Raw genomic sequence first — 25,511 nt, 5'->3', positions numbered from 1 at the left:
CTAGAATACCATTTTTGCACATCTGCTGGTTGAGCTATTTGAAAGTTAAAGGTGACTAGAGGTTTAACAATACATTGCAATACTGTAATATCACAGTGCAAAAATGTGACAATGTGCATCGTGAAGATATAACAAAGCATTTGGAGAATGAACATTCTATTAATTATGCCATCTAGCTTAACTGCACTATCTGATCCCACAGTTTGCAAATTACCAGCACCAGTCAACACCTCACTCCAGCACTCCTCCTGCCTCGCAGCTCTAGTGTCATTACAAAGTTGCTAAACAAGTACTGTCATCATTTTTCTTCATTCAAATTTTGTTCAAAATATCAGAAGCATACTAAATTGTAATCTCATTATTGGGAAACAAATCGAATCTTGGAATGACTATCATTACACCTCTAAAAGGGACCATTCTGAAGCTGGATGAATATTTAATGTACTCACTGTATGAGAGAGCAATTAACTGTATTCATCTTTGCCCAACGTAAAAGTCAGTAAATACAGAAGGAACACACTTAGACCTGCTGGTGCAGTGCAATGAGCATGTTACACTGCAGAGAAAAGCAGCAATATTTGCCCAAATCTGATATATCATTCTCATTCATCTGCTGTCAATCAATGTGTTCTTCTCAAAAAGACAGAAACAGATGCTTTATTTTCATGTGTGAGACATCAGTAGCCAAACAAAATGTCCACTGATAACGAAACCACTACATTTTCTTAGTGTTTTCATTTCTCTTATTTAATTTCTCTGTATAGTACCACCACCACTATGTGATACACAGACACATATGCAGAAACAGAAAAGCAATCAGACCAGCACATACTGAAAAATGCAGAACTGCACTAAAAAACATCTGGTGCTTCCCCTAGAGTGATACACAAGCATTGCTGCTAGAAAGAAAGCTCTATTTTTTCAGGAAAGCTGTAAGAAGTGCCTGCCATTATAATTGTACATTTGCAAACGCTCCTCATGCACACAAATATAAAGAGATCATCTGCTGTCAATCTTGTATTATGACTCACTATCGTGTTTGCACAGTTGAGTAGGCGTATTTCTGATGAGCAGACTTCAGATGATCACTTGTGTAACTAACACCGTTAAGGCCTGTTTCAAACACTTGCAGACAGATATAAAATATGAATATATATTACATTACATGAACCAGGGAAGGTGTTGTGGGGACCATGGACACCAGCATCTTTGAAGGCCCCCTGAACTCTAACAATAAATGTATGAATAATAATAGACAGTAGTTCACAGATGTGGTTTACGTGCAATGCAAATTTGTTTCTTTTTGTTTGGAAAATAAACAAAATTCACCTTATTAATATGCAATATGTGAGTCAATAACAATGTAAAACGTGACTGGCCTGAAAACAGAAAAACGTTTTCTTTCATTTATTTCATTGATTTAATTGTTTGTACCATCTATATATCCGCAGTGGGTTGCGACAAGTTCTTGACTTCCATTGAACTTGGAATACGAGAACCCCCAAAGCCCCTGGACACTGTCCCTGTCAGTAATCCATCCCTAATATAAACCAACCTATTTTCTAAATAGAGAAGTGTCTAAAAGGATGCAAATTTGTTGAATAATAAAATAAAATGAAATAAAATAACTTTATACAGACTTGAAAAATGCTTAAGGAGCATGACAGCTGCTTCACATTGCTTATCATTGCTGGCATATCAAAACTTTTTTTAGTTGTTTTTTGTTTTCTGTTTTTTTTTTTCTCAAGACTCCAACAGAATCTCCAATAGAAATGGTCTGAAATGACTTGGAATCTCATTGCATTGCTGTACACACACAGACACACTCCAAAACATTGTGGAAAGTCTTGTGGGGGCCATTATAGCTGCAGAAGGCAGGCAACTCCATATTAATACCCATTGTTTTGGAATGGGATGTCCAAGGTGATGGTCACATACCCACAAACTTTTGGCCACAAAGTATTCATCTGTCAGTGCAATTAAATAATTTCACTTAAAAAGATTACTTTAAATATGTAAATATCTCAAAAAGTAGATTCAATAAGCTTGATGAGAAACATAGGCCTATTGTCTACATTTAAGTTGCTTTCACTGGCCAAGATATAATTTGCAGTGTTGCTGTCTGAGGTCCTTGGGTGAGAAAGGTGAGCATTCTGAAGGTAAATGAATACTGTCTGTAGTATGAAAGCACAAAAGCTCAGCAACCCAGAGACAATTACACAGAAAAAGTAACAGGAAAGGTGACAACTAATCTGGCCCTCACTGGCCATACAGAGCACAAAAGCTGATGTATTTGCATTCATCGGGACATAGCTTTACAAGTAGGCCTGTCATGATTGTGAAGTTTTAGTTGAGGATTATATAAATGATTGTAAAAAATTCATTTGTTCATTGTATCCAACTTATAAAACAGCCTAAAGTAGCTGGCCAAATGGTCTGTTTAGCTACCTTGTTTCGTAGCTTTTGATAGTTAGTAGCTCCCAAATGGCAATAGAAACAGCCTGAGTTCAAATAAACTAACATTACTCACTGCTGCCCTCTAAAGGTGTTATAACACCAGTAAGAATTTTATTTAACTTTTATTTTTTTAGTTTATTCATCTCTCATCCTGATGAGGCTTAATTCTACCACAGGGGTCCCTATTTCCAAACCTGGTGCACTGACTGCACTCACCATTAACCTAAAAGCATCTGTGCCTTTACTGCAGGCATTAGTATCACTTTTATGATGTCTGCAAAGTAACATATTCAGCCTACTACTAGCTTTCTGATATATGCCAGAATACCTTGTTGGAAACAATGAAGATATATATCTCGCATGTATATCTATTCAATGTATAGAGATATAAATGTATATATCTCACAGCCTCATTGATGGCTGATGAAAAAACATCAGGAAATGAGCAAGGCTCCAGAAAATGCCTCAGAACCCCTGCATCATGTTGCCAGGAAAACACCGTACAGAAAACAAAGGAGTGCTTTCACTGAAGGAACAAGCTAGTGGAGCTTGACACTTGGTTTAGAGACCCGCCCTGAAAGCAGAATACAGGCCATATGTAGAGTGCACTAAAGTGAGCCGAAGTATGAAGTTAGTGTAGAGCATTATGTTTATATGTTTGCCAGTTCAAGTAGTAATAAAATAAAAACCACCAGTGAGTGTTGAGCTCTGATTTTGACAAATAAAAAATAGATGAGTACCTCACTTTTATCCTCATTTAGCCTTTAAAATTTACTAGTCGCTGCAATTAAACTCTTAGCACTCATTATGCCACTGACCCAGAAATGCTCTCAGGTCTTGAGGGTTCTTTAATTACTCTACTCAGCCTGCATAAGTGATGCAAAGCTGAAGGGTGTGCGGGGGCGTGGTTTCATTTAGCTGTTGCCAGGGATGTGAACTTCTCAAGAGGTTCTGGCAAGCTGAACCGCAAACCAGGACACAAGCGCTGACCGTCAATGGCCTGTGCTGAGACAAATAGAGCTTGGTTTTTGCCATAAAAGATCTTTTCAGTAATTGCGTAAATGAACAAATTTCATAATGCATAAATTCTGCTTCTTAGTTATTCACAGTGGACTCAAATTATTCATTACAAATGCTTTAGTCTGAGTTGAAGTGGGTAAAATGAAGGCTATTCCATTAACCACTGTGCCACAATGTTGAAAGCACAGTGTTCCAGCACTGCAATATCATCCACTCGTCCATAGGAATTCAATGATAAAAGATGACAAATTCTCCCCCGGGGGAACGTGCATTCAAACGTACATTCAGTTTAACACTGCAGAGCTGTTCCCTAAAGCTGGGACTCAGATTTTAGACCCTGCTGTGCTGACTGCTGTTGTTGGTTATGTATGATGGAGCCAATACGTATCACAAAAAGGGGGGACCAAATTGTGAAAAATTAGGACATTAATTTTAAAAATGATGAAAAGTTTAACAGAAAGACAGCAAATATGATTTTCTCTCTTCCTCCCCCTCAAAACGTAGCGTTAAATTTTACATTCTAGCACTTCCACCCTTGATTAAATATTTAACGTTGGGTTTGACTAAGCACATCTGCAATGTAAAGTACTGCAAATTCCCAGAAAAGGGAGAAACAGCACAAATGACTCCTACACACTTGCAGAGCAAACAAGATAAATGGAGGTTATTCCAGAGTGGAAAGCACAAGGATCTTGTCTTTGTGAGGCTCTCTGCTATAGATAAGCTATGCCTGCAGAGGGAACTTAACTAATCGAAAATAAAGCCTTTTATATCAAACACTTTCAGTGCAATTCATGGCATGGTACCATGGCATGTCAATGCAATGCAAATAACTTGTTAGGAAGAACAAGGGGGCGGTAATTGAAGCAAACTGGCAATAACAATAGAGCAGCCTGTTTGTTAGAAATACGATACTGAACATGCTGAACGTGCATTGAGAGCTCTCTATAACGACACACAGAAGCCCCCAAACCCCCCAACCCCTGACAAGCTGAAACTGCAATTTAGTGACATTTTGTGACTCAGGAAAAAAGGAAACCCATTCGTGATTTAATGAAAGTGGTAAATTGCTTAACTTTGCTGTATTTGGAGTTGGAAAGTTGTGCACTGATGCCGAGTCAGCTTACAGCTGTATTGACAGAATCACTGTCTGCTGGGCTTAATCTAACAGCTGAGTGCTGTATCTACAAAAACTACTGAGACGTGGCACTCAGTGTTCCTGAAGCCCAGCTCGACATTCCTGTTCAGAATGAACTTTTGAGTAGACTACTGAATATGCATGACTGTCTTTCTACTAATTATCGAGAGGAAAGGGAGAACGAAAAGAAAGAAAGAAAGAAAGAAAGAAAGAAAGAAAGAAAGAAAGAAAGAAAAACAAAGAAAGAAAGAAGGAAAAAAGAATGTTGTTGAATATAATTAATGGTTGTGTAGTTCTGTAAATATTAATTGACTTTAGGGCTGAAATGATTCATTGTTTTTATATTGAAATTGCAATTTTCAGATTGCAAGAGCTGCAATTTTAATTGTATCTTACATTATTCAATATTTAAACCAGTGTAACTTAATTATGCTGAGTTTGTGGAACAGCACTCCAGCACGCTACATTCACGTCCTTAAAAATGGATGTGCTGGTCTTTTGGGGAAAAGAAGCTTAACTTCTAGAAAATAACAGCACTTAAATTGCAGTATTGGTCAGAAAAATCAGTTATTTTCCCAAATCATTTCCCCATTACAATCATTATTATTGTTTTCTTAATTACTAAGAAATAAAGAAAGAAAGAAAGTCATCGTAGAGAATTAACTTCTGATTATTCCAGTGAATATGCATTATTGTTTTTTGCAATAATTAGGGTCCTTATGCAATAAGAGAAAAAATAAAAGCAAGGCAATGAGAAAGAAAATTTAACAAGATAGATAGATAGATAGATAGATAGACCACCTAGTCATGTGGTTTGAAATTGTAATATCGTATTAGAAGGCCGACAGCACTCCTCAGTACAGAGCTAAAGCGGATTATCTGTGCGCACAGTCAGGTTACACTGAGCTCCGGCTGTCCGGATAAACTGCTCCACCAAATGCTGGAGCTGCGCTTATCACCGAGTAACAGTGAAGCGTGTTCGGCTCTTCTAACGCTCACAAGCCGCTTCTCCGTCCGCGGCGCTGTAGTTCGTCGTGCGCTCTGAACAAAGAGAACAGTCCACAGAATAAAACCGAGAAAACAAACCCCACAGCGTTCAGGCCCACAGTGAGAAACGATAACGACACGGATTCACAAAACGACAAGAACAGACAGAATAAAGACACAGCGACGGGGAAATGCTCTTACCCAAAATATTATGTTAAATCCAAATATGAAGTATTTGATGCAGCAGCTGACCTCCTGGCCCTTGTAATGCTTTCCTGACATCATTGATGCTCGTCCACATCCGTCTCTGAGCGCAGATACTAACTAGTGGGTCACATCCACCGCGGAGAGCAGCAGCAGGTTCACTCCTGTTATCCCCGTTATCCCTGTTATCCTCTCTGAAAAGCGACGGCTCAGTGTCCGCAGACGGGGGACATACTGGGGGAATTCCTCGGCGCGGTTAAAAGTTGGCGCCTAAAAGCCCAAACGAACGGGGCATGTCTTTAGTACGAGGCCTCTGTAGGCCGATAAAACAAACCGCGGCTACGAATAACGGCCTTTCTTCTGAGATTAGTTTTAACCCTCAGCTCGCTTTTCTCCCTGCACTTGACATGGCTGGATTTGATTGATGGCGGTCTCAGCCAATCAAAACGCAGCAATCGCGGAGGAAGTGTGGTAGGCGGGAACATGAACGTTTACAGTAGAGTTGCTCGATTCCAGAAATAAGGAAGTCGACTCCGATTCAGGTTCTGTGTGATGAGAATTAACGGAGTCGATTCCGTGCAGTAACTTTCTTGATTCCAAAATAAAAACGTAAGAAAACCGAACTGATAAAGTAAAAGGTGTAATATTAAGTAATAATACACTTGGTTGATGGTAAATTAACTGCATGTGCTGCCACATCAGTGGTTCTTCAAAAATGCAAGGTTAATCAAACATGGCAGTTTTAGAGCGCTAACGCTAGCCAAATTACCTGATTAGCTTAACTGTACCTAATTTTCCCGTGTTAGCCTCGGGTGGGTAACTAGAGGTTTTAACATAGGCATAGGAAGTTGTAGGCATAGCATAGGAAGTTGATTGTAGACCACATACATACATACATCATCTAAACCGCTTATCCTTCTGGGTCGCGGTGGGGTGCCGGAGCCTATCCCAGCTGTCATTGGGCGGAAGGCAGGATACACCCTGGACAGGTCGCCAGTCCATCGCAGGGCATTGTAGACCACATTTTTATAAAAATAAAATTTACGTTACTTTGTCCAAAGCAACACGCAGCCAATCTAGCCACTCTAGTATTTAGTATTGATGTGTTCGTTGTGGAAGGATGAAGTTTTCAGGCAGGCTGTGAAAACCTTGACAGCGGAGCAGCGCTATCATCCTCGGTGTGCGAGGTTATGGGCAAACTTGAACGTCTGTGTGGAATCGAGTACAAAGCTTACGAGTCGACTCTTTATTCTCAAACGCTTGGAATCGGAGAATCGACTCCATTTGGGATCGGCTGTCAGCCCTAGTTTTCTAGCTAAGGCGAACATTTCAACAAAGGAGCGTTTTTATACAAACACTGTCAAATTTTCTGCCACGAGGAGCTGAAGATAAGTTCATTTTGGCATTCTAAGCGCCAGTTTTGTTTCACGATAGTGTTAAAGTTGCTGAGTCTTTGTGATTTACAGTCCTTAGAGATGAAAAGTGTTATCAGTTCTTATTCACAGGCTAATCTGCCTCAGTTTAACTTTACCATCATTCATAAGGATAAACTATATTCACATTATTAATACACTGAGAATGCTCGTAGCCTTTTATTGTTTACACGGTTAACGTTATACATTCGAGATAGAATGTTTTAACTCCGTTTACTCCTTGCTTTGCATTCTTCTGCCCCCTTGTGGTGTAAAGCGTTACAGTGTGAACTAGTAGTCTCACCTTTTTAATGGTGTATCCAGTATGTTTCTCAATCCCAGTCATGGGAATCAAATGCACTGCACAATTTTTATTATTAATTTTGTATTATTTTTCTGCTCCCTTGCACCTATAATTCATGAATGAGTCCATAACTACTCGATTAGCTGAATCAGGTGCATTACAGAAGGGAAAACACAACATGCAGTGAAATGGGTCATCTTGGTTGGTAGTGAGAAACACTATATTGCAACTCCCATGAATAGAGTTATTTTTCAGCTTGAGTTACCTTACAATTCATACATGATGAAGTTGTTATGCTGGATCAGATTTCATGTGGATGTTGGCTAATGGCATTGTCTTATAATTCACACTACTGTATACCAACTCCTTTGCATATGAGTAGGTGTCAGTGTTTCAGTTCACTTATTATTATTCAGTCTTTGGTGGGCAGACACATCTCTCTGCCCTGATGTCCTTTAACTCCTTTATAATGATGTAATTCGTGGTACTTCGATACATCACTCTGAGGGGAGACAGCTCCTGTGGAATGCACTGTGAACTGGAAAGAAGTACAAGATTGTAAACATTTAAAATAATTATCAATCCAACTGATTTCACTGCAATTGAAAACCAGGTGACAAATCATTAGAGAGAAATTGGTTTAAATTATACCTTTTGGGCTTATCATTTTCTTTGTTCCTTTTGTTCAGCTTCTGTACATCCACAGAGAGCTTGGATTTCTCCCTCATACACAAACCCCTGCAAAAGAGACATTGACTTTCGGTTATCATAAAGTCATCCTGAGGTCAAATTTGACTTTTAGCTTTAGGTTTTTATCTTGTGCCTAATTATATTATGCATAATTCATCATATCATCAAATTGAAATGTTTCTTTTCCTTATTTTCCTGTAATGGAATGGCTTTTGCCCGGACCATCATTAAGAGAGAATGCTCGGCTAGCTCAGAGACCCTCTCTGACACCGTGTTTCACTTGGTGTCTCGGTACATGTCTCAAAAATGTGCTATGATTTCTGATTTTTGTTGACCTTGCGGTCATGGCACACTGAGCCAACATTCCCCAACAAACACCAACCTTGTAAAGTGGCCATTTGGTTTTATTACTGAGTCAGAATAAGACAGAAAAGATGAATGAACCATGTGAATGCAACAAGAACGTTCTAGAACAGAGTGAATAAAGTGGAACATTCTGGAAGAGCATGAACAGCGGAGAACATCCTACAGTCTCTAATCACACACAGGTACAATACATCGACCCAGCATTTGCAGCATCGGTTGACCGAACCCTAATATGTTTTATGTGATACTGTTGAAGTGGAACCCTTCATTTATCATCATCATCATCAACCGCTTAGTCCAGCTAGGGTCGCGGAAGCAGTTGGGAGAGCAGAGAATCCCAGATGACCCTGTCCCCCGCAACTTCCTCCAGCTCATTCCCGGGGACCCCAAGCCGCTCCCAGGCCAACTTCCTCCAAGACAACAACCTCCAAGCTCCTCACCCTATCAAATAGAGTGTAGCCCGCCACCCTGTGAAGAAAGCTCATTTCCGCCACTTGTATTCGCGATCTCGTTCTTTCGGTCATTACCCACAGCTCATGACCACAGGTGAGGGTCGGGATGCAGACCGACCGGTAAACAGAGAGCAACATCTTATGGCTCAGCTCCCTCTTCACCACTACAGTCGGGTACAGTGACCGCATTACTGCTGCCGCCTGTCCCAGCCTGCGGCCGATCTCACGATCCCTCTTCCCATCACTCGTGAACAAGACCCAGAGATACTTAAACTCCTCCACCTGGGGCAAGTCCTTTCCCCTTACCTGGAGTGGGCATGCCATCCTTTCCTGGGCACTTCATTTAGTTGCTCTAAAAAAAAAACCCCAAGGCATTGGGTCCGTGGGATGGGGGTTGTATTGGAACAGGCAAAACAGTGAAATGTACAGGGCAGTGTTTCTCAACCCTTGTCCTGCCGGCCCACTACCCTGCAGTTTTTAGTGTTTTCCCTGCTGCCAACAAACCTGATCCAACTAATCAGCTCATTAACAGCCCATCATCAAGTTAACGTGGGGGTGTTAAGCAGGAAAAGAACTAAAATGTGCAGGGTTGTTAAACAAAGCTGTTGAAAGAAGAAAAAAATGGAATACCCACATTCACAAATCATACCTGCAGAAACTGATGTTAAACCTTGTTGGCTGTAGTATCCACTGAGCTAGTTCACTCTTATAAACATCAACATGATGTACATGAAGTCTGCATGCTGTGTTAGCAGTTCTTCTCTGCTGCCTGGACTGTGGTCGCCGTTTTTCTTGCTGAGTGCTGGCCCTGCAGTGCTGCCTCTGCCTGCGCTCGGTGGTCTTCCCTGAGGCCTGCTGGGCCCCCTCGTGCAGCTCTATTGGTTTGACCCTGTACGCCACCAGCAGTGGCTGACTGAGGGAGCTCCCATTTAAGCAGTAGAGGCTCTGTGTGAGGGCCTCGTGGAGCACTAGGCTTCCACTTTCATCTCCAAAGCGCAGCTGGAAACCCAGGGCATCCTGCCAGCGGCGCTGCTGCATCAGGGCTGCCGTCACGTTGAACACATCGTAGCCTGATGGGGGAAGCTTGTCCAGGTTCAGCAGCTGCTCAGCGAGGGGTCCGCTTATGCTCAGGTTCCCCACTCCTGGTGAGAGGCTGTGCACAGCCACTGTTACGGTCAGTGGCTCAGGATGAAGCGTTTTTCTCAGTAGGACTAGCTCAGCGACAGTCATAGAGGGCCTGAGGTGTGACACGTTGAACCAGATCCAGCCCGGGGTGTTATATTTTGTACCTGGTTACAAAGTTTTAGACATAGATCCATAATTAGCTATACTTAGCTGATCTTATTCATGGATAAAATCAGCATTAAAATGCAGTACAGTTCAAATGATGTTTTTTTAAGAATATAGACCATTTTCACATGTTTTTATGAAGCTAAGAAGCCTTAAAATTACAGAAAACATTTTAGATGTGTCCAAAATAATGAACAAAGATAAAGATGATTCTAAAATGTCTGACTAAACTGTATGGCTAATAAGACGGGAACGCGAATGCCTTCAATAGTAGTGATCAACTTTGAGATAAACTAACAAAATACCGTAAATATACAGTTAAATGCAAAAGTTTGAACAGCAATCACCATGCAAAAGTTTCAAATTACATGTTTATTAATTGTGTAAAGAATAATAAGTTAACTCATCCTCTACAGGGAAAAAATGTAAATAGGCCATTTTTATGCTAACTTTAGTGTGATCTTTCTATGTATTTGCTGATGTTAACATTCAGAAAAAATAAAATATAAAATGCTTCATAAATTTTGCACAGGCCACTTTTTATATTGTACTAGTAATTGTGCATCACAGTGAGTAGTATATTAAAGATAGAACTTCAGATCTACAAATGAACAGCATAGTAAACTTACAGTGCCATTCAAAAATGCAGAAATGTGTCCTTTGTATAGGATGTATTTTCACTTAGAAAATCAAATATACCTTAAAACCACCTGTTGTACCTTTGAGGGTACATTTACATTGTTTGTACCTTGATGAACAAAATATGTACCTGCACAGAACCTTTATTTCTAACAGTGTACTATAAATAATGTATAATATAACTTATAAGATAACTAAATATTAACATGACCAATTATTCCCAATTTTTGAATGGCACTGTAAGTTTACTATGCTGTTCATTTGTAGATCTGAAGTTCTATCTTTAATATACTACTCACTGAGATGAGCACTAAGAGAGGAAACATTTCTTCAAGCAAATATTCCTAAGGTTCTGAATGTATCAGGTGACACATCAGAGGGTGTTTCTTACCCTGGATGCTACGGAAACTCTGCACCAGTGTCCCATCTGCATCACTCCTGTGCCTTGACTCCTGTGTGTCCAGTAGCTGGTAAACCTGTTTCATGTACGGGTGAGGCTTTGCCTGGTGAGGCACAGACAGCTTATTGATGTGCAGCATCTCTAAAATGGCCTTGCTAAGATCCTGGTTCTCCAAATCTTCTGTAAGATCCTCTTCTAACATCAAGGTACGCACTGTATCCAGGAGTAGAACCACATATAAACATCTTCTGAACTCCATATTCGGAACAGAAGGAGATTGTTCCTTGACTGAGCTTCACAACAAGATGAGGGAACAAGTAGGGAAGGCGAACTTCACTTGCTAATTGGGGGGTGGAGAGGATTCACAGGCTGTGGACCCCACAGCCAAAACTTAGAGAGAAAGTAATTACAGCTCACTCAGAAAACCCCTGGAATGTCACAGTCCATTTGACAGGCATTGTGCCCTTGCTGTTCCTGGCAGCAGAGCAAAGCAGAGAGCCTTGTTTTGGTTTGAAGGATGATTGCTTTTCGCTTTGTGGAATCAAGGGCTCTATTCAACTCTTACACTTTTAATTGCAAGCCCTTCTTTCTTTACACTTGGTGATAAGAAGCGAGTATAAATACTCAGCTTTGGCTTATGAGAAGGCTGCTTTTATTGAGCCATAGCGGTGGAACAGAAGAACCATCTACAACTACGTGCAACAAACCATTAAGCACGTAGTAAACCATTGAGTTGTCAAGGTTCTGTATTACCATTTTCTTTACCAAAGAACCCTTGAAGAACCCATTTTTAAGGGTATAGGGTCTGTGTATTCAGTTACTTATTCATTTGTTCAAAGTTCAGTGCAGAGATACAATGAAATACCCTATTATATGAATGAACTGCTTATTAATATTATTGCTTATTAGTATTTACTTATGCTTGAAATCACAAGTACATCATTTGAAGGTCCCATTTCAACAGCAGATGTCAGTGTTGATTCATCTCATTAGCTTGTGCTTTTCCCGTATTCCTGTTCATTTATGAAAACTGTCTTTTCATGAAGTGTTATTTTTGAAAACAACATCTGAAGGAAAAATAAGAGCCAATCAACAGAAATCAACTAACTTGCTAGGAATTCTGGGTGACTCTTGAATTTTCCTTTCTTGAAGGGTACCACAAGGGGGAGACCTTTGCAGCTGAAAATTCAATCAAAACATACAGTCCTATGCACATTGGACACACCTGGTCAGCTAACATGTTCATTTTCAATTCAATGTAGTTTAACCAGGGTGATCAAACTAGACCTGAATCTCTTAGAAATATTATTGGTGTGCTGCATTTTACCAAAATGCAACTCAAAATATTCCACAAATATTTCCTTAACTGTGGTGTGTTGTTCTGCCCCAGGTATCTCGTAAATATCTTGTGCTCTTTTCTATTCTTTTGGTATTTTTAAATAACAATAAAAACAATCTAACCAATCAGACCAAAAATAATAATGAATCCCAAAATCTAACCAATGAAAATAAGCCTAATCAATATTGCACAACATCTGTAAATTAGATTTTTTGGTAGTTGTACAGTTCATAGTACTAACACAACTAGTAGTGTTTGTTTTAACCATTTTATGTTTATATGCAGCTCTCTTCAGAGCTTTGCAGTGATTCAGACTTTGTGCTCGGCTCAACTCTTCTCTGCTCTGTTCTGCTTTGCTCTGAGGTGAGCCAGTGTCAGTTAGTGTTGTGACATACATGATCAATGGCTGATTTATCTTCTCCCATCCAAACAGGAGCCTAATGGAGGAAACCTCATCTTTTAACAGCCCTGTTGACAAGTCTCTCTGTTAAGAAGAGTGTTTCCTCCTGCTTCAAGGCTTATTGAGGAGTAATTGTTATACATTCTCAGCTCAGCTTCTGGGGAAGTGATCTTTCAAAAGAACCTATTTTCTGAGAATATGATACAAAAGAAGAATGAATTAACATCAAGTAAGAAAGCACCTAAAATTAGTTCTAGTAACTACTTAGTTCTCTAGTCAGAGACAAATGGATAAATGGTTTATAACAAGTGAAACGTTTGGTATTTGTAGAGTTAAGCAGGTCTGTCCTAAGTGCTGAGGCTTTACTTTTCACACAAGCATTTATTAATCACCTTACATGCAGAGCCAAGCGATGGATTAGTCATACCTCGGTATTCAGTCATGGAAACCCACTTGGCAACAGATCAAGTGAGGGGTTGGCATGAGACGTTCTCACTCAAAATCTACTTCAACCAGAATGTCCTCTGATCTCTGGCTTTTCTTTATGTACCTCACAAAACATTTAACTCTGTAGGATTTGTCCATCATTTCTGGAAAATACTTTTCACTAGTCTGATATTTTGGTTCATCTATTCTGATCATTTTCACAGTCATTAACTCATTACTTGTAAGTATCTAAGGAAAAACAGTCGTTGTGCCACCACTGAGCACACGGAAACCTCCTGCAGCCCGTCAGTGTGAGGAGGGTGAACCTGGATCCACTTACTTCTTAAAACATTGTCATGTGCCAACAGGCCCCAGGGAGAGAGCACTGCAGATAATAGGCTGTATGTACATGTGGACTCGCTTGCTGTTGGTGGAGAAGACTGAGTTGGAGCTGGAGGTGCAGGACGGAGGGGGTTCCTTTTTTGCAACTATCGCTGTTAATTTGGAGGCAGCTGTGTTTCCTGTATTCTATTCAGATTTCCACTATTAAGCCAAATTCATACAAGTGGAAGAGCTGTTATTTATTTGCCTGTGTTGTCAGTGGTCATTCATTTTACAGTGAGCTTTTATTTAAGTGCAAATAGAGCATAGAACAAGACAAGTGAAATACAGTGAAATACAGTATACAATCTTATACACACATTACTGTGTTATACACACACGTTAATGACTTAATAAGAATTGCATTACTTGCATTAATCATATGCAGTGGTGGTCTTTGCATTAGGCAAAGGTAGATCCCCCATAAGCCAACGCCCCATTACAATACAAATTATATATCTATATATCTGTGCATGTTGATGTTAAATAACCTATCCTGAAATTTATATACATTCTTATAACAGCTGTTATTTGCGATTGTAGTGCTTATTTTCAGTCATTTCAATGCAGCCTCACCCGCCATTCATGGTAACAATGGACTATTCCATGTTGTTGTGTAATGACACAAACTGCGTAAAGACAGGCTGGTTAGAACAAGAAAATTAAGCGATAAACTACATTATAAAGAGGAGGTGCTTTAGTGTGATTTTCAGAGCTTTAAGAGAAAATTAAGCAAAGCCATCTAAGTGCAGCAGAAAAAACACAAAAATAGAGAGAAAAGCAAAGGCTAACGTCATTTTTTTCTGTAAGAGTGCTGAACAGGCTCAGCAGACTGTTTATAATGCTAGCATTAATCTTAGTATAGATAGCCCCAGTGTTGCTGTAGTTACTCAAAAAAGTTATCCATTACAAGTTCCTTCTCTCAAAATGTAAAGAAATTACAGAGCTTAGCACTTTGTGGAAAATCTCATTACTTTTGTGTTACTCTGTACCAAATTATCCCATTATACTGACTATATATATTTATATATTTTACTTGTTTCAAGCATATTTCTTAAAACAAGCAAATCTGCCAATATAGGATAAAACTTTTTTGACCCACGTTGAAAAAATCTTATAATATTCTTACAGCAATCTTAAAATGAGAAATATTAGATATATTGACTAGATTCAAGATAACATTTTTTGCACTGTAAAAGGACTAAGATAGATGGACTTTTGTACTGTAGATGGACTAAGTTTTAAATCTGTGTCCGGGGGGCCCCTTTCCTTTTTTTTAATCTAAAACTCCATGATCCCTAAATCCGCCCTGCTCAAATGTCCCTAACAGAGCAATAATAATTATGCTCTTTGCTTTTAAAACATAAATTTAATATAATCTGTGCCAGTCCATGTGTGTAATTTGCGTGAGGATGTACCATCCGCGACAGCTGACTGCGCAGTTTCGATTGTGTACTTGAGCTGCTCAGTGCCATAAACTCAGCAGACAATCTGTCAGAGTATTTAATCACACTAATATGAAACTGATGAATTAAGATCTCTGTGCTAAAGAAGACAGATGTTCATTCAGCAACAGCTCTATAGGCTTTACATTCCGTTCATAACCGTTTTATTTTGGTGCAGCTGTTTCAGCACCCTTTCTGTCAACTAGTTTCTAGGTTTTCAAACAGCATCAGATGTTCAGAATTTGAATCAGTATAAATGGCTGTGTCTGTTCAAAGGCAGAGTGACTGGCCTTGCTGTGATCAAATAATTCTTACTAAATAAAGTAGTAAAAGGGCTGCTGTGCTTTCTCGTTAGTACAGATGTGTTTGGGTTATATAGAGTAAAGTAAAAGTAAAGTAATGAGCACTGTGATCACTTTTTCCATGAAGTAATGAGTAAAATAATTCCATTACAGTTTGAGAGATGTAGTTGGTAGTTTATAATAGATTATGTTTTTAAAGAACTCTCCCAACACTGCTGAGCAATACAGAAACACAATGGTTCAATTTACCAGACAGGAATTAAGCCTAGTCCGGGACTGTACTGCATTCTGATTGGAGATTCTCCACTGAAAGGAAAATGTAGTCCAAAACTCTAAAGGCCCAATTTCGACCCTCTATTGGTTATTATGGATGGTCATATTTTCAGAATACTGAACAGTACGAAAATATTGGTGAATGTGGAAAATAAAGTTTAGTTTTTAAGGGTTTTACATTTATTAATTATGCCATTGACAAAAATGTCAGTGGAACATTTAATTCACAACCTTCTAGACTAGACTAGATGAGCTATTTATTGTCAGGTCAAAGGTCAGGTAGCACAGGAAACTAGTGTCAGCAATGTAATTAGGCCTGATAGCTGTTGGTTTGACCACAATTTGCTTCACTTATTTATTTGATTGAATGATCAGCTGCATCTGGTTTTAGACAGGCACTATTTTTCATTTCTACCCATCACTGCAAGTTGCTGCTGAGCAGAATTAATTCAAAGAAAGGTACAGTCGTAAAACTAAACGCTCCAAAAATGTTCTCTGGAATGATATCATAGAAGAACCACTTTTGACTTCCTAAGAACACTGGTTTCTCCACTCCAGTGCTCCAGGTTTATTGAAAGTTTCTATTGAAAGGTTCTTTAAGGAGCCAAAAGGGGTTCTTCTTCTCCAAAAAACCCTTTTGGAACCTTTATTTGTTGGTGTGTTCAGACAGTATAGAAGTGTAGTTAAAACAGTGGCTTAAAAAAATAGTCTTAAAAATATACATTGTTTGTCCAGATTCCTCGTCTATATGATGAAAGATCCTGCATGTTGTCCTCAGTCTTTAATTATCTAATGGTGTAGGCGTCGTGACTGAGTGGAGTGCTAAAAGCATTCTGGATTCTCTTTGATCTTACTTTGTGTTTTGGGTCTCTCCATTCTGTTTGCCTCTGCATTTCTTTTTCTCTTTGTTAGGAGACTCTGTGTACCTCCATGCACGCCCCCCACCCGCCCCTCCCTCTGGAGTCTCCGGAGTGGGACAACATCCCTCCCCTGTGCTCTCACACAGTGCCTCCCTCCTTCCCTCCCACTGTCTCTGTGGAGGGATGTGGATTGCCATTGGCGCTAGTAGAGGGAGCCTTGTCAATTAGACAGTTTGCTGTGGAAAGCGGAGGAGCGTTCTGAAGCAGTGGGGTGCTCTTCGACAGGAGAACAGAGCTTGTGTTTGTGTGTGAGGTTTCTGTGGATTTCAGGTAAGAACAGGTCCATCTGCCTTTTTATGTGGGTGTAATGATGATAATTGCAGTTGGTGGATTATGTGATGGAAATTTTTAATAAGGAGGGATGATTTTGGAGTTGGCAAGCAAAACGTCGGCCTAAAAAAAAGTAATAATGGACTGGGAGCAGGCAGAAAACTAGCTGTAATATGATATTTTATGCATTTACACCACCAAAATCTCTGGTAAAAGAAAAGCGCATTTTTTATGGATTCCAAAACTTTTTAAGGGGCATCTTGAAGTGTTTTTTCAGTTTTTCCTTGAGAAATAAGCCCTTTAGTAAGATGTACAATGAATAATGCCACAGTGTTTTCCTTCCTCTGTGTTACTTTGACATCCATATACACTTGACATTTGTATATACTTACATGTTGGACGGTAAAGAGGACGGTAATAAGTTTTGCTAAAAGTGCTGGCAGTTTTAATCTTTAACTAGTGTAGCTCAGCCATCATGAAGTGATTTTGTCTTGATTGACTTTGATAAGGTCATGGTTCAGTGAAAGAGTCATTTCTGTGGATTTAGAGACAAGTCTAAACCACAGCTCCCTAGCACATGCTCATCTCGAGCTCTATGAACAAGACAAGTGCACAACCTCCACTTAGGTTTCTTTATTCTTGAATTAATCATTGCCCCATCTGACAAATACACTCCCCTTTTCGCATGGGAGTCCTCAACACTTCTGCACACTAGAGAAGGCCATCCTGGTCTGCTGCCAAATAGAGGCCAAGGCTGTTTAGAAAGAGGAGAAGGAGCTTTTGCCTGCCCGTCGCCCCCCTCACGCTTTACTCATCTTTGCTTTGGAAACACTTGGCTGGCTGGGACCCTGTCATTAGCGAGATGAGAAGCAGGGCTCCGCGCAGTGAAGGAAAGGAAGCCGGTTCTGCAGGCTCCAGCCGTTGTCTCTGCTCTTTCCCAGCTGTGGAGAGTACCCACTTGTCAAGAAAGGAACGCCACATTTTTTCCTTGTGACCCAAAGGACCCACAATTTTCTTGAAGGTGTAGTTTTGCATTGAGGCACAGTGGCAATTAAACCCCAGAGCATCGCGCTGTAGGAGTGTTTTGAGTAGATGGGGTGTCTCCTGAAAGCATTTCAAACTTTTCATGTTTCTCAAACATTGCTCACTCAGCATGATGAAAACAGTGCTGTGCAAAAGTCAGAGAACATTTCATTTATTTCGTTTACAGTCAGGATGGCCATTTAGAATAAGTTATTCAGTTTTCAGCCTCAGGAAAAAAGCAAAAAACATCAGTTTAACTGAGAATTGCACAGAAACATCAACAACTAAATATAATACTTTTTTTATTTAGTGTGTCCACGTTTTGCCTTTATGTCGGCTTCTATTCTTCTCCGTAGTTCAGTCTTAGAAGTTGGTTATTTTCTGTGTCTCATGAAGGAGGTCATCCCAAACATATTCAAATATGTTGAGGTTTGGACTCTGGGGTAACCAGTCCCTTGTTCTTTGTTTGATAAGTACATCTTGATCTTCTCAGCAGTGTCCTTCTTATCGTTATCTTGTCTTAGAATGAATTTCTTCCCAATCACATTATATTAAAATGTATTAAAATTTTCATTATCAGCATTCATGATGCTTGTAATAAAAAACATTTCACCTTCAGATGTTATACACTGTCAAATTGCACTGATCGTCCATCATGCATAACTGATGGTTGTTGACATTGAAGAGTTTTTCATTGCTGTGGCTGCATACATTCTGCCTTCCGTTACTTCCAGATGTCTCAGATTTTGACACATTAGTACATAAAACCTTATTCCACATCTCATATGTCCAAGTTTCTTCTATTTTCTCTGTTTCCTTTTCTTAGTAACGGCTTCTTGAAAGCAACACATGCTTTAGATTCATAGCACTGAGCTGTCTTCTCACAGTAGAAAGGTAGAGCTTGATTGTCTCCTCTCTTTTAAAGATGAATAGTTCAAATACTGTTTCCCCCCCCCTGGGGTCCACAAACTCACCTGCGTGTCAAATTCGATGTTTCTATATATGTTTCTCTATCTTTGCTATAATATAGTGCAGAAATACATTTCAAACATTTCCTGGATCTGTAGAGTCGCCCTTTCCATTTCATTGTATTATGAGATCACATGTGGATCGTATCCGGAGTTATGAGGCTATGAACGGGGGTTGACATACACGTCATCTGCCTCTCACCATTTGTGATTAGTGGATCCGTGTGTTCATCTTCATTATGTGTGGAACTGACCAATGAACGTTAAGAAAATCAAAAGCGCTTACCCATGATGTCGGAAACCCTTCATCATTTGCTCAGTCAACTTCAGAGTTTACAGCTGCTGAAGGTCCTGCAATGTTTTGGAAAGTAGCAACAAAGATAAGGGAGTATTTTGATATGAATCATATGTTTATCATGTTATGGAGAATTTAAGAAGACATGCAAAAACCGAGAAAATGCTTTTAGACCCCAGAACATTATCTGATCTTGCAGGGTTGTTAGGACTCCCACTTTCTTTAAATCTTTAAACTTTAAATAGTTTTTGAAGTCCAGTTTCGGTAACCTCTGTTTTTCCTTTAGTTCCATTTGACTTCCTCTTCCTTATGAAAGTGGATTATCTTACATCTAATCTGTAAATTAAATAAAAAGGGTGTTCTCTGACTTTTGAACAGTATTGTATGGTGGAGTGATCTAGGTCATCCATGCAAGATTTTCTTACCTCTAGAAGATTTTCTTACCATAAAGGTGCAAAAAAGCGTTCTTTAGAGTGACGACATTGAAGAGCCACTTTTGGTTCTCTGAAGAGCCTTTTGATGTATGGTTCTTTAAAGAATGTGAACTTTCTAGTTTAAAGAAGCTCAGAGTGTTCTATACCAAATACAGATTCTGCCTAGAACTGTATATCCATGCTAAGAATCATTTAGGAAACTTAATTTTTAAAAGTGTATAGTATGGCGTGTGAAGATAGTTTTCACTTATTATATTTTGCACATTGTGTCAGTGTTTTGTTTTTCCTTTTTTATTTATTTTGTTCCCCCTGCATTTTGATGGCTCGGAAGCCCTACCCCCACGTGCTTGAGTGGAATCCGAGGCTAAGATGTGACAGTTCAGAGAGAGTGCAGAGGGGTGCAGGCCACCCACCCAGACTGCCGTCGGCTTTCCTTTGGCAGAATCTCTCAGTCTCAATTACTAATTTGGCTCACCATGCATGTAAAACCACATGTAGATTTGTGTATCTTAAATCTACAACTTCTAATTGAAACCAAACAGAGCGGGACATTTAACAAAAGTACCTCCAATCACGGTTCACTAGCTTTAATTGAGCATGAAATATGGTCCTGTGTTTTTGGTACTTGTGTTTTCTTGTGTAATTCCATTCTGAGCTATAGCTGTTGTAAAAATGGTTCACATGCCTTGAATTAAAAAAGACCAGTAATGGGGCAATTTTTAGACAGGATAGTCAAACAATAGTATTATACAGGTCTGTAAAAACTGTAAAAAAACTTCTAAAAATTACAGTTTCTTTTACTTTTAATTTTCTGGGCCATTTCTTACATTCTTTCAGAGCTTTTAGTTTCATTCTTTCAGTTGCCAGTCTTTAAGTGCTCTTTTGAGAAAGTTGTACAGTTTTTGCCTTACAAATGGATTTCCAGGTAACTCAAATCACCCTAAGTAGACCTCTACTACTGTTGTGTTTATGTGAGCTCAGACAGAGACCTTTCAACACCGAGCTGCTGAACTTGCTTCAAACCTTTCTGTGAACACTTTAAATGAGGTGAATGGTATAATCATAGACAAGATCTTCACATGTTCAATCTTGCCCTTAAGAACAATGTTTGCGGTTTTGCAACTGTGAGATCATGTTGTATGAACAAGTGGAGTGTTGGGAATGTGGTGGGAACAGACAAGAGGCACTGCAAGACTTCTGAAAATGTCTCAAACAGATAGCAATGCATTTGTTCAGTATAATCTGATTAGAATGGAAGTCCTACACTCTCAGAAATAAAGGTAGTAAACTGTCACTGGGGCAGTACCCCTCTTGTCACTGGGGTGGTAACCTCAATGGTACATCTCAGTACTTTTGGTCAGGGAACATAATTGTACCATAATCCATTGAAATTATATTTTCTAAGTTGTATTTACTCCACACACCCCGTCTCGTCTCCAGGCTTTTATTTTATTGTTCTGTTTTTAAACATTAGGTTATGAAAAGATACAAATATGTACTTTTCACCTGTAAAAAACTTATTTAAGGTTCACAATTGGACCTTAAAACCACTGTTGTACCTTTGAGGGAACATTTACATTGTTTGTACTTTGATGAACAAAAAATGTACCTGCACAGAACCAGTGTAGTTATCTATTTTCAGCTATAAATATGGCACCTGGTAGATCACAAATAGGCTGACACTAACAATAGAGCTGGTAGTAGTATTCCCTGATATTAAAACCACCTAACACCATATTTTTGTCTTTTTTTCTGATTTTATAACATTCATTACACCATTTAAAAAAAACATCGGACCTTTACTGTTGTGTGAACATTATGTGAGGAGTGGACCAATAGAAATGATCCAAAATGTACTTGGAATAAAATCTTGTTACTTTAATGTAGATTAAAGTGAAGAACATTTTTCCTTCATTTTTCCTTCAGAGATGCAAAGTTTTGTAATGACAATGCTCTCCCACCTTCAGGCACAGCCCTGATCAAACGCTTAACCAGATAAGATCTGTGCTTTAAGATAACACACATTCTCTGCCATTCATCTTATGTGTAAGAAAGATAAATCTCAGAAAGTCTATAGCATTCTACAACTGCATAGATTCTTAAAAAGATGGTCCTTCAAGGGTTCTTTAGTTGAAAGAATGGTTTGGTTTAGTACTATATACAACAATTGTATGCTTTTAGTTCTTATTTAGTATCTTATTTGTTAGTCCTTAATTAGTTCTTATCTTAACTAGTCATTCTCTGGATTAATGGAGAATGTGTTGTATATGGTTCTATATAGCACCAGAAAGGGTTCTTCTATTGGGACAATGTCAAGCTTAACAATAACAACCCTTTTTGGTGCTATATAGAACCATACACAACACATTCTCTATCAATCTGAAGAACCATTTCTCCATGCAAAGAACATTTAAACATGAAATGGTTCTATATTGTACTAAATAGAACCATTCCTTTAAGTAACCCATGAAGAACCATCTTTTTAAGAATGTAGCGAGACCAAGATCATTTCTCTCTTGCAGAATGAAAGAAATAATTCTTCAGAGCATTGGCCAGAGAGGGGTTTTTGCAGACTTAGGGAGTGATGTTTATTCTACAGCGAGCCCCTGGATTGATCTAGGACAAGTAACATGTTGTCAGAGAGGACCATGGGGATGGGAAAAGGTCCCAGGGCTAATCTGCCACAAGCACAGTAAGGAATTTGGCCCTTTTTTTGGAGAGCAACCCATGGAGCTCGCACTTAATCCTCTCCCTGTTATAGACATCCTGGGCCTGCAGTGTTGTGGAGGCTCAGCTTACATGAGGTCTCAAGAAATTGGCTTAGCGTCTTATTATGTTAGTTAAAATAACTCCACACACAACATGGTCTATGGTTGGCATTTGTGGAGGAAGATTTCTTTTGTACACAACTCAGAACACATAATATGTACAGTGGCCCCAAATAAGCATTTGGACACTTTAACCTTTTAAACTTGTTCTTGAAGTTCTGTAGGGTAATTCACAACATGTTTAATCATTTATTTGTTTCAGAGAAAAACACTTTTAGCACAACATCAAACTGATGGTAGACTCTTTGTGTGGAGAAAACCTGGAGAAAAACTCCAGCCAGACTGCACTCAGAGTACTGTAAAGCACAGAGGTGGAAACGTCCAGGTCTCAGGTTGTTTTTCTTACAGTGGTGTTAGTAAACTTGAGGCGATCATAAACTCAGAAGTGTAAAAAGACATTTTAGGTGTAAACCTGCAAAGATTGAGGAAATGAAACTGCTCAGATGACAACAATACTTTGCCAAAAAGAAAGTTACAATCTTGCAGTGGTTTAAAATAAATGCCATTTGGTTTGACATGTTGTTTCCTAACGCATTGAACTTTATGCACTTTTATGTATGGCACAAATGTGCAAACACTTTCTGAGGCCATTGTATTTACTACAAAGCTAAACACATATACTCCCATAGATTAAGGCCCTGACCTTATGTTTAATATATGTAATGTGACATGATGTTAATGTCCAACCTGTAGCAGACATTTAAAATGAACACCACTAAAATATCATACATCCAAAGTGGAGTACATCATCTCCCTCAGCAAGAAGCAAAACAAAGATCTGAAAAAATGTTGACTTTGCTCTGCACTGCTCATTATTACCAACTACTACGCAAAAGCTCTGGTAGCTTAAAAAGATTCTTGTAGCCAAGTGTCAAATCTGAGGAGCTTGGGTCAATCTAGCCTGTCTAGTCTATCTTGGGGCAGAATGCATCCTGACCACATTTCTGGCATTTTATCCCTCTTGTGTCTTGAACCAGGGTGATGAATGAGTCAAATTTGCTGGTCTCCAGGGGAATGCTGTGCTTGTTTTGGACTGAATCCATCTGGGACAGATCAGACATTGTGGTAGTTTTGTGATCCAAACCCGCTGTTTTCCAACCTTGGCTAAAAAGTGCTGGGATTAAAGAAACATGAATAAAAGAGAATACCTGTTTCAAAAGGCTCATAAAACAGAAAAGTATGTGGTTTGTCATTAAAAGTTGAATAGCAGCAAAATCAGACTGGTCACTGTTGCTGTCGACATCTGAGAAGTCTGGGGTTCTTTTAGAGGAAGCGAAGATCTATGAGCAGTGCTTGGTGGGAAATAAGCGAGGCCGGTAAAATATTGGCCTTTTAAGCTCTTAAATGAAGAGGGAGGTTGAGGTCACTGTTGGGAAGGAACTCTCTGTTTTGGCCTAATGGATCTTTCAAAAGCTCTTGCACTGAACAAATTGTTTGACTTGTTTATGGACTCCTACCAGTTTGGGCTCTTTTTCTCCTCTTAACTACCTAAATGGTTGCTTCTCAAAGAAATGTTCAAGGTAATTTTAGAACAACAAAGTAGTGACACAACCAACAGCTGAAGGAAGATGGCAGAACCAATAGTTAGTAACAAGAAAATATTTAGAAAAATACAGGAGGGTATTTCACAGTGTGAGATTCTTTTTGGTTAAAAGGTCCATATCCTACCATTTTTCTTGTATTTTATTTTTTCCCTGAGGTCCACTTATAAAATTTGTGTGGGTTTATGTACCAAAACAGTCATATTTCATTTTTACTTGACTGTTAATCAACCCCTCTTTATCTCTTAGACTGTTTTTGTTACTGTTTCCTTAAAGACTGACATATGTAAATGACCCTTTTTTAATTGGCTGTCTTGTATTTTGTTCAAAAGGCAGTTTGAGTTGAAAGATTACTTACAACTTCAGTGTGGGGCTACACTGTGGTATGATGAATAGGCAGATATATCGTCACTGTCCAAAGAAAACCATGTATCTCCATTTTTCTCGATTTTCATTTTTCTACATCATTTCAACACACCAACTGTCCTTTACGTTGTGTGGGAATTTTATGATGAATGGACCAATAGAAATGCTCTAAAATCACTTGGAATAAAATGTCTTCACATTAACTTACATTTAAATTGTGAGTGTTTTTGCCTTCTTCTGTAAAGTTACTATTTTGGAGATCTTTGGACAGCGATGATATGTAAATGCACAGGTTTTTGTGACATCGCAAAAAATTAATTCAAAATGGACCGTTTTTGCAGCTTAGTTTCTATATATGGACAGTATGGATTGAGGAATGAACGGCAAACTTTGCCGATGTTTACCTACTCTATCTAACTCTTTACAAACATCTAACCCTTTAAGATTGGTCTGTAAGAAAGGAAAGAAGAGAACAGACCAGTGAAAAGTAATCTTTGCATTCTTCAGAAATGGTCTTCAGTAATGAGTATTTATATGCGATACTATTGATGCTGAAAATGACGGACAGTGGCTTTAAACTGCAGATGGGTACAGTCAGTTTGCTCCAGAGGGCAGAAGACTTTTAATGTATACCATGTGTGTGAGCGACCAGGTGTTGACATGTGCTCTCAATGAAAAGTATGATGTAATTCAGAAGAAAAAAAAAAATAGGAAGAGAGTTAAACAGTGGTTTGGGGTTAAGGGGAATAATTTGGGACCACATCTGTTTCCCGCTATCAGGTGTGTTTCTATTAATATAAAGTGCATGACCAAGATATTAGGTCTCATGAGGTTCAGCGCAGATGGACAAGGATTATCAGAATGGTGATGATTCAGAGACCATTTACACATGATAAAACTTTTGAAGTTGTTTAGCAAAAGATTTGAAGGGACCTAGCAAG

At 39.0% G+C, this 25,511-nt stretch overlaps 3 protein-coding genes across 5 annotated transcripts in view; 1 reads left to right on the top strand and 2 right to left on the bottom strand.

Moving 5' to 3' along the window:
* tspan5a (tetraspanin 5a) overlaps positions 1-6,208 on the bottom strand; it is a 34,259-nt gene extending 28,051 nt beyond the window's left edge. For both annotated transcript variants that reach the window (XM_036597752.1, XM_036597751.1), the window contains exon 1: positions 5,804-6,208. In XM_036597752.1, the coding sequence (XP_036453645.1) occupies positions 5,804-5,887 (84 nt within the window). In that variant the 5' untranslated portion in view covers positions 5,888-6,208. The remainder of the gene's footprint in view (positions 1-5,803) is intronic.
* A 1,722-nt stretch (positions 6,209-7,930) lies between these two features.
* On the bottom strand, positions 7,931-11,594 carry LOC118825359 (bone morphogenetic protein 4). The gene is made up of 4 exons (XM_036595950.1): positions 11,351-11,594; positions 9,680-10,319; positions 8,174-8,260; positions 7,931-8,060 (listed from the first exon to the last, which is right to left on the bottom strand). The coding sequence occupies exons 1-4, from the start codon at positions 11,559-11,561 to the stop codon at positions 7,931-7,933; spliced, it is 1,068 nt and encodes a 355-aa protein (XP_036451843.1). The 5' UTR covers positions 11,562-11,594.
* A 5,384-nt stretch (positions 11,595-16,978) lies between these two features.
* Positions 16,979-25,511, top strand: part of frem1a (Fras1 related extracellular matrix 1a) — a 40,629-nt gene continuing 32,096 nt past the window's right edge. For both annotated transcript variants that reach the window (XR_005008661.1, XM_036596042.1), the window contains exon 1: positions 16,979-17,115. The gene's annotated coding sequence lies outside the window, so the exon portion shown is untranslated. The remainder of the gene's footprint in view (positions 17,116-25,511) is intronic.

Source organism: Colossoma macropomum, unplaced genomic scaffold (assembly GCF_904425465.1).
Source record: "Colossoma macropomum unplaced genomic scaffold, Colossoma_macropomum, whole genome shotgun sequence".
Classification (NCBI taxonomy): Eukaryota; Metazoa; Chordata; class Actinopteri; order Characiformes; family Serrasalmidae; genus Colossoma; species Colossoma macropomum.
This window is presented reverse-complemented; position numbering and strand designations above follow the sequence as displayed.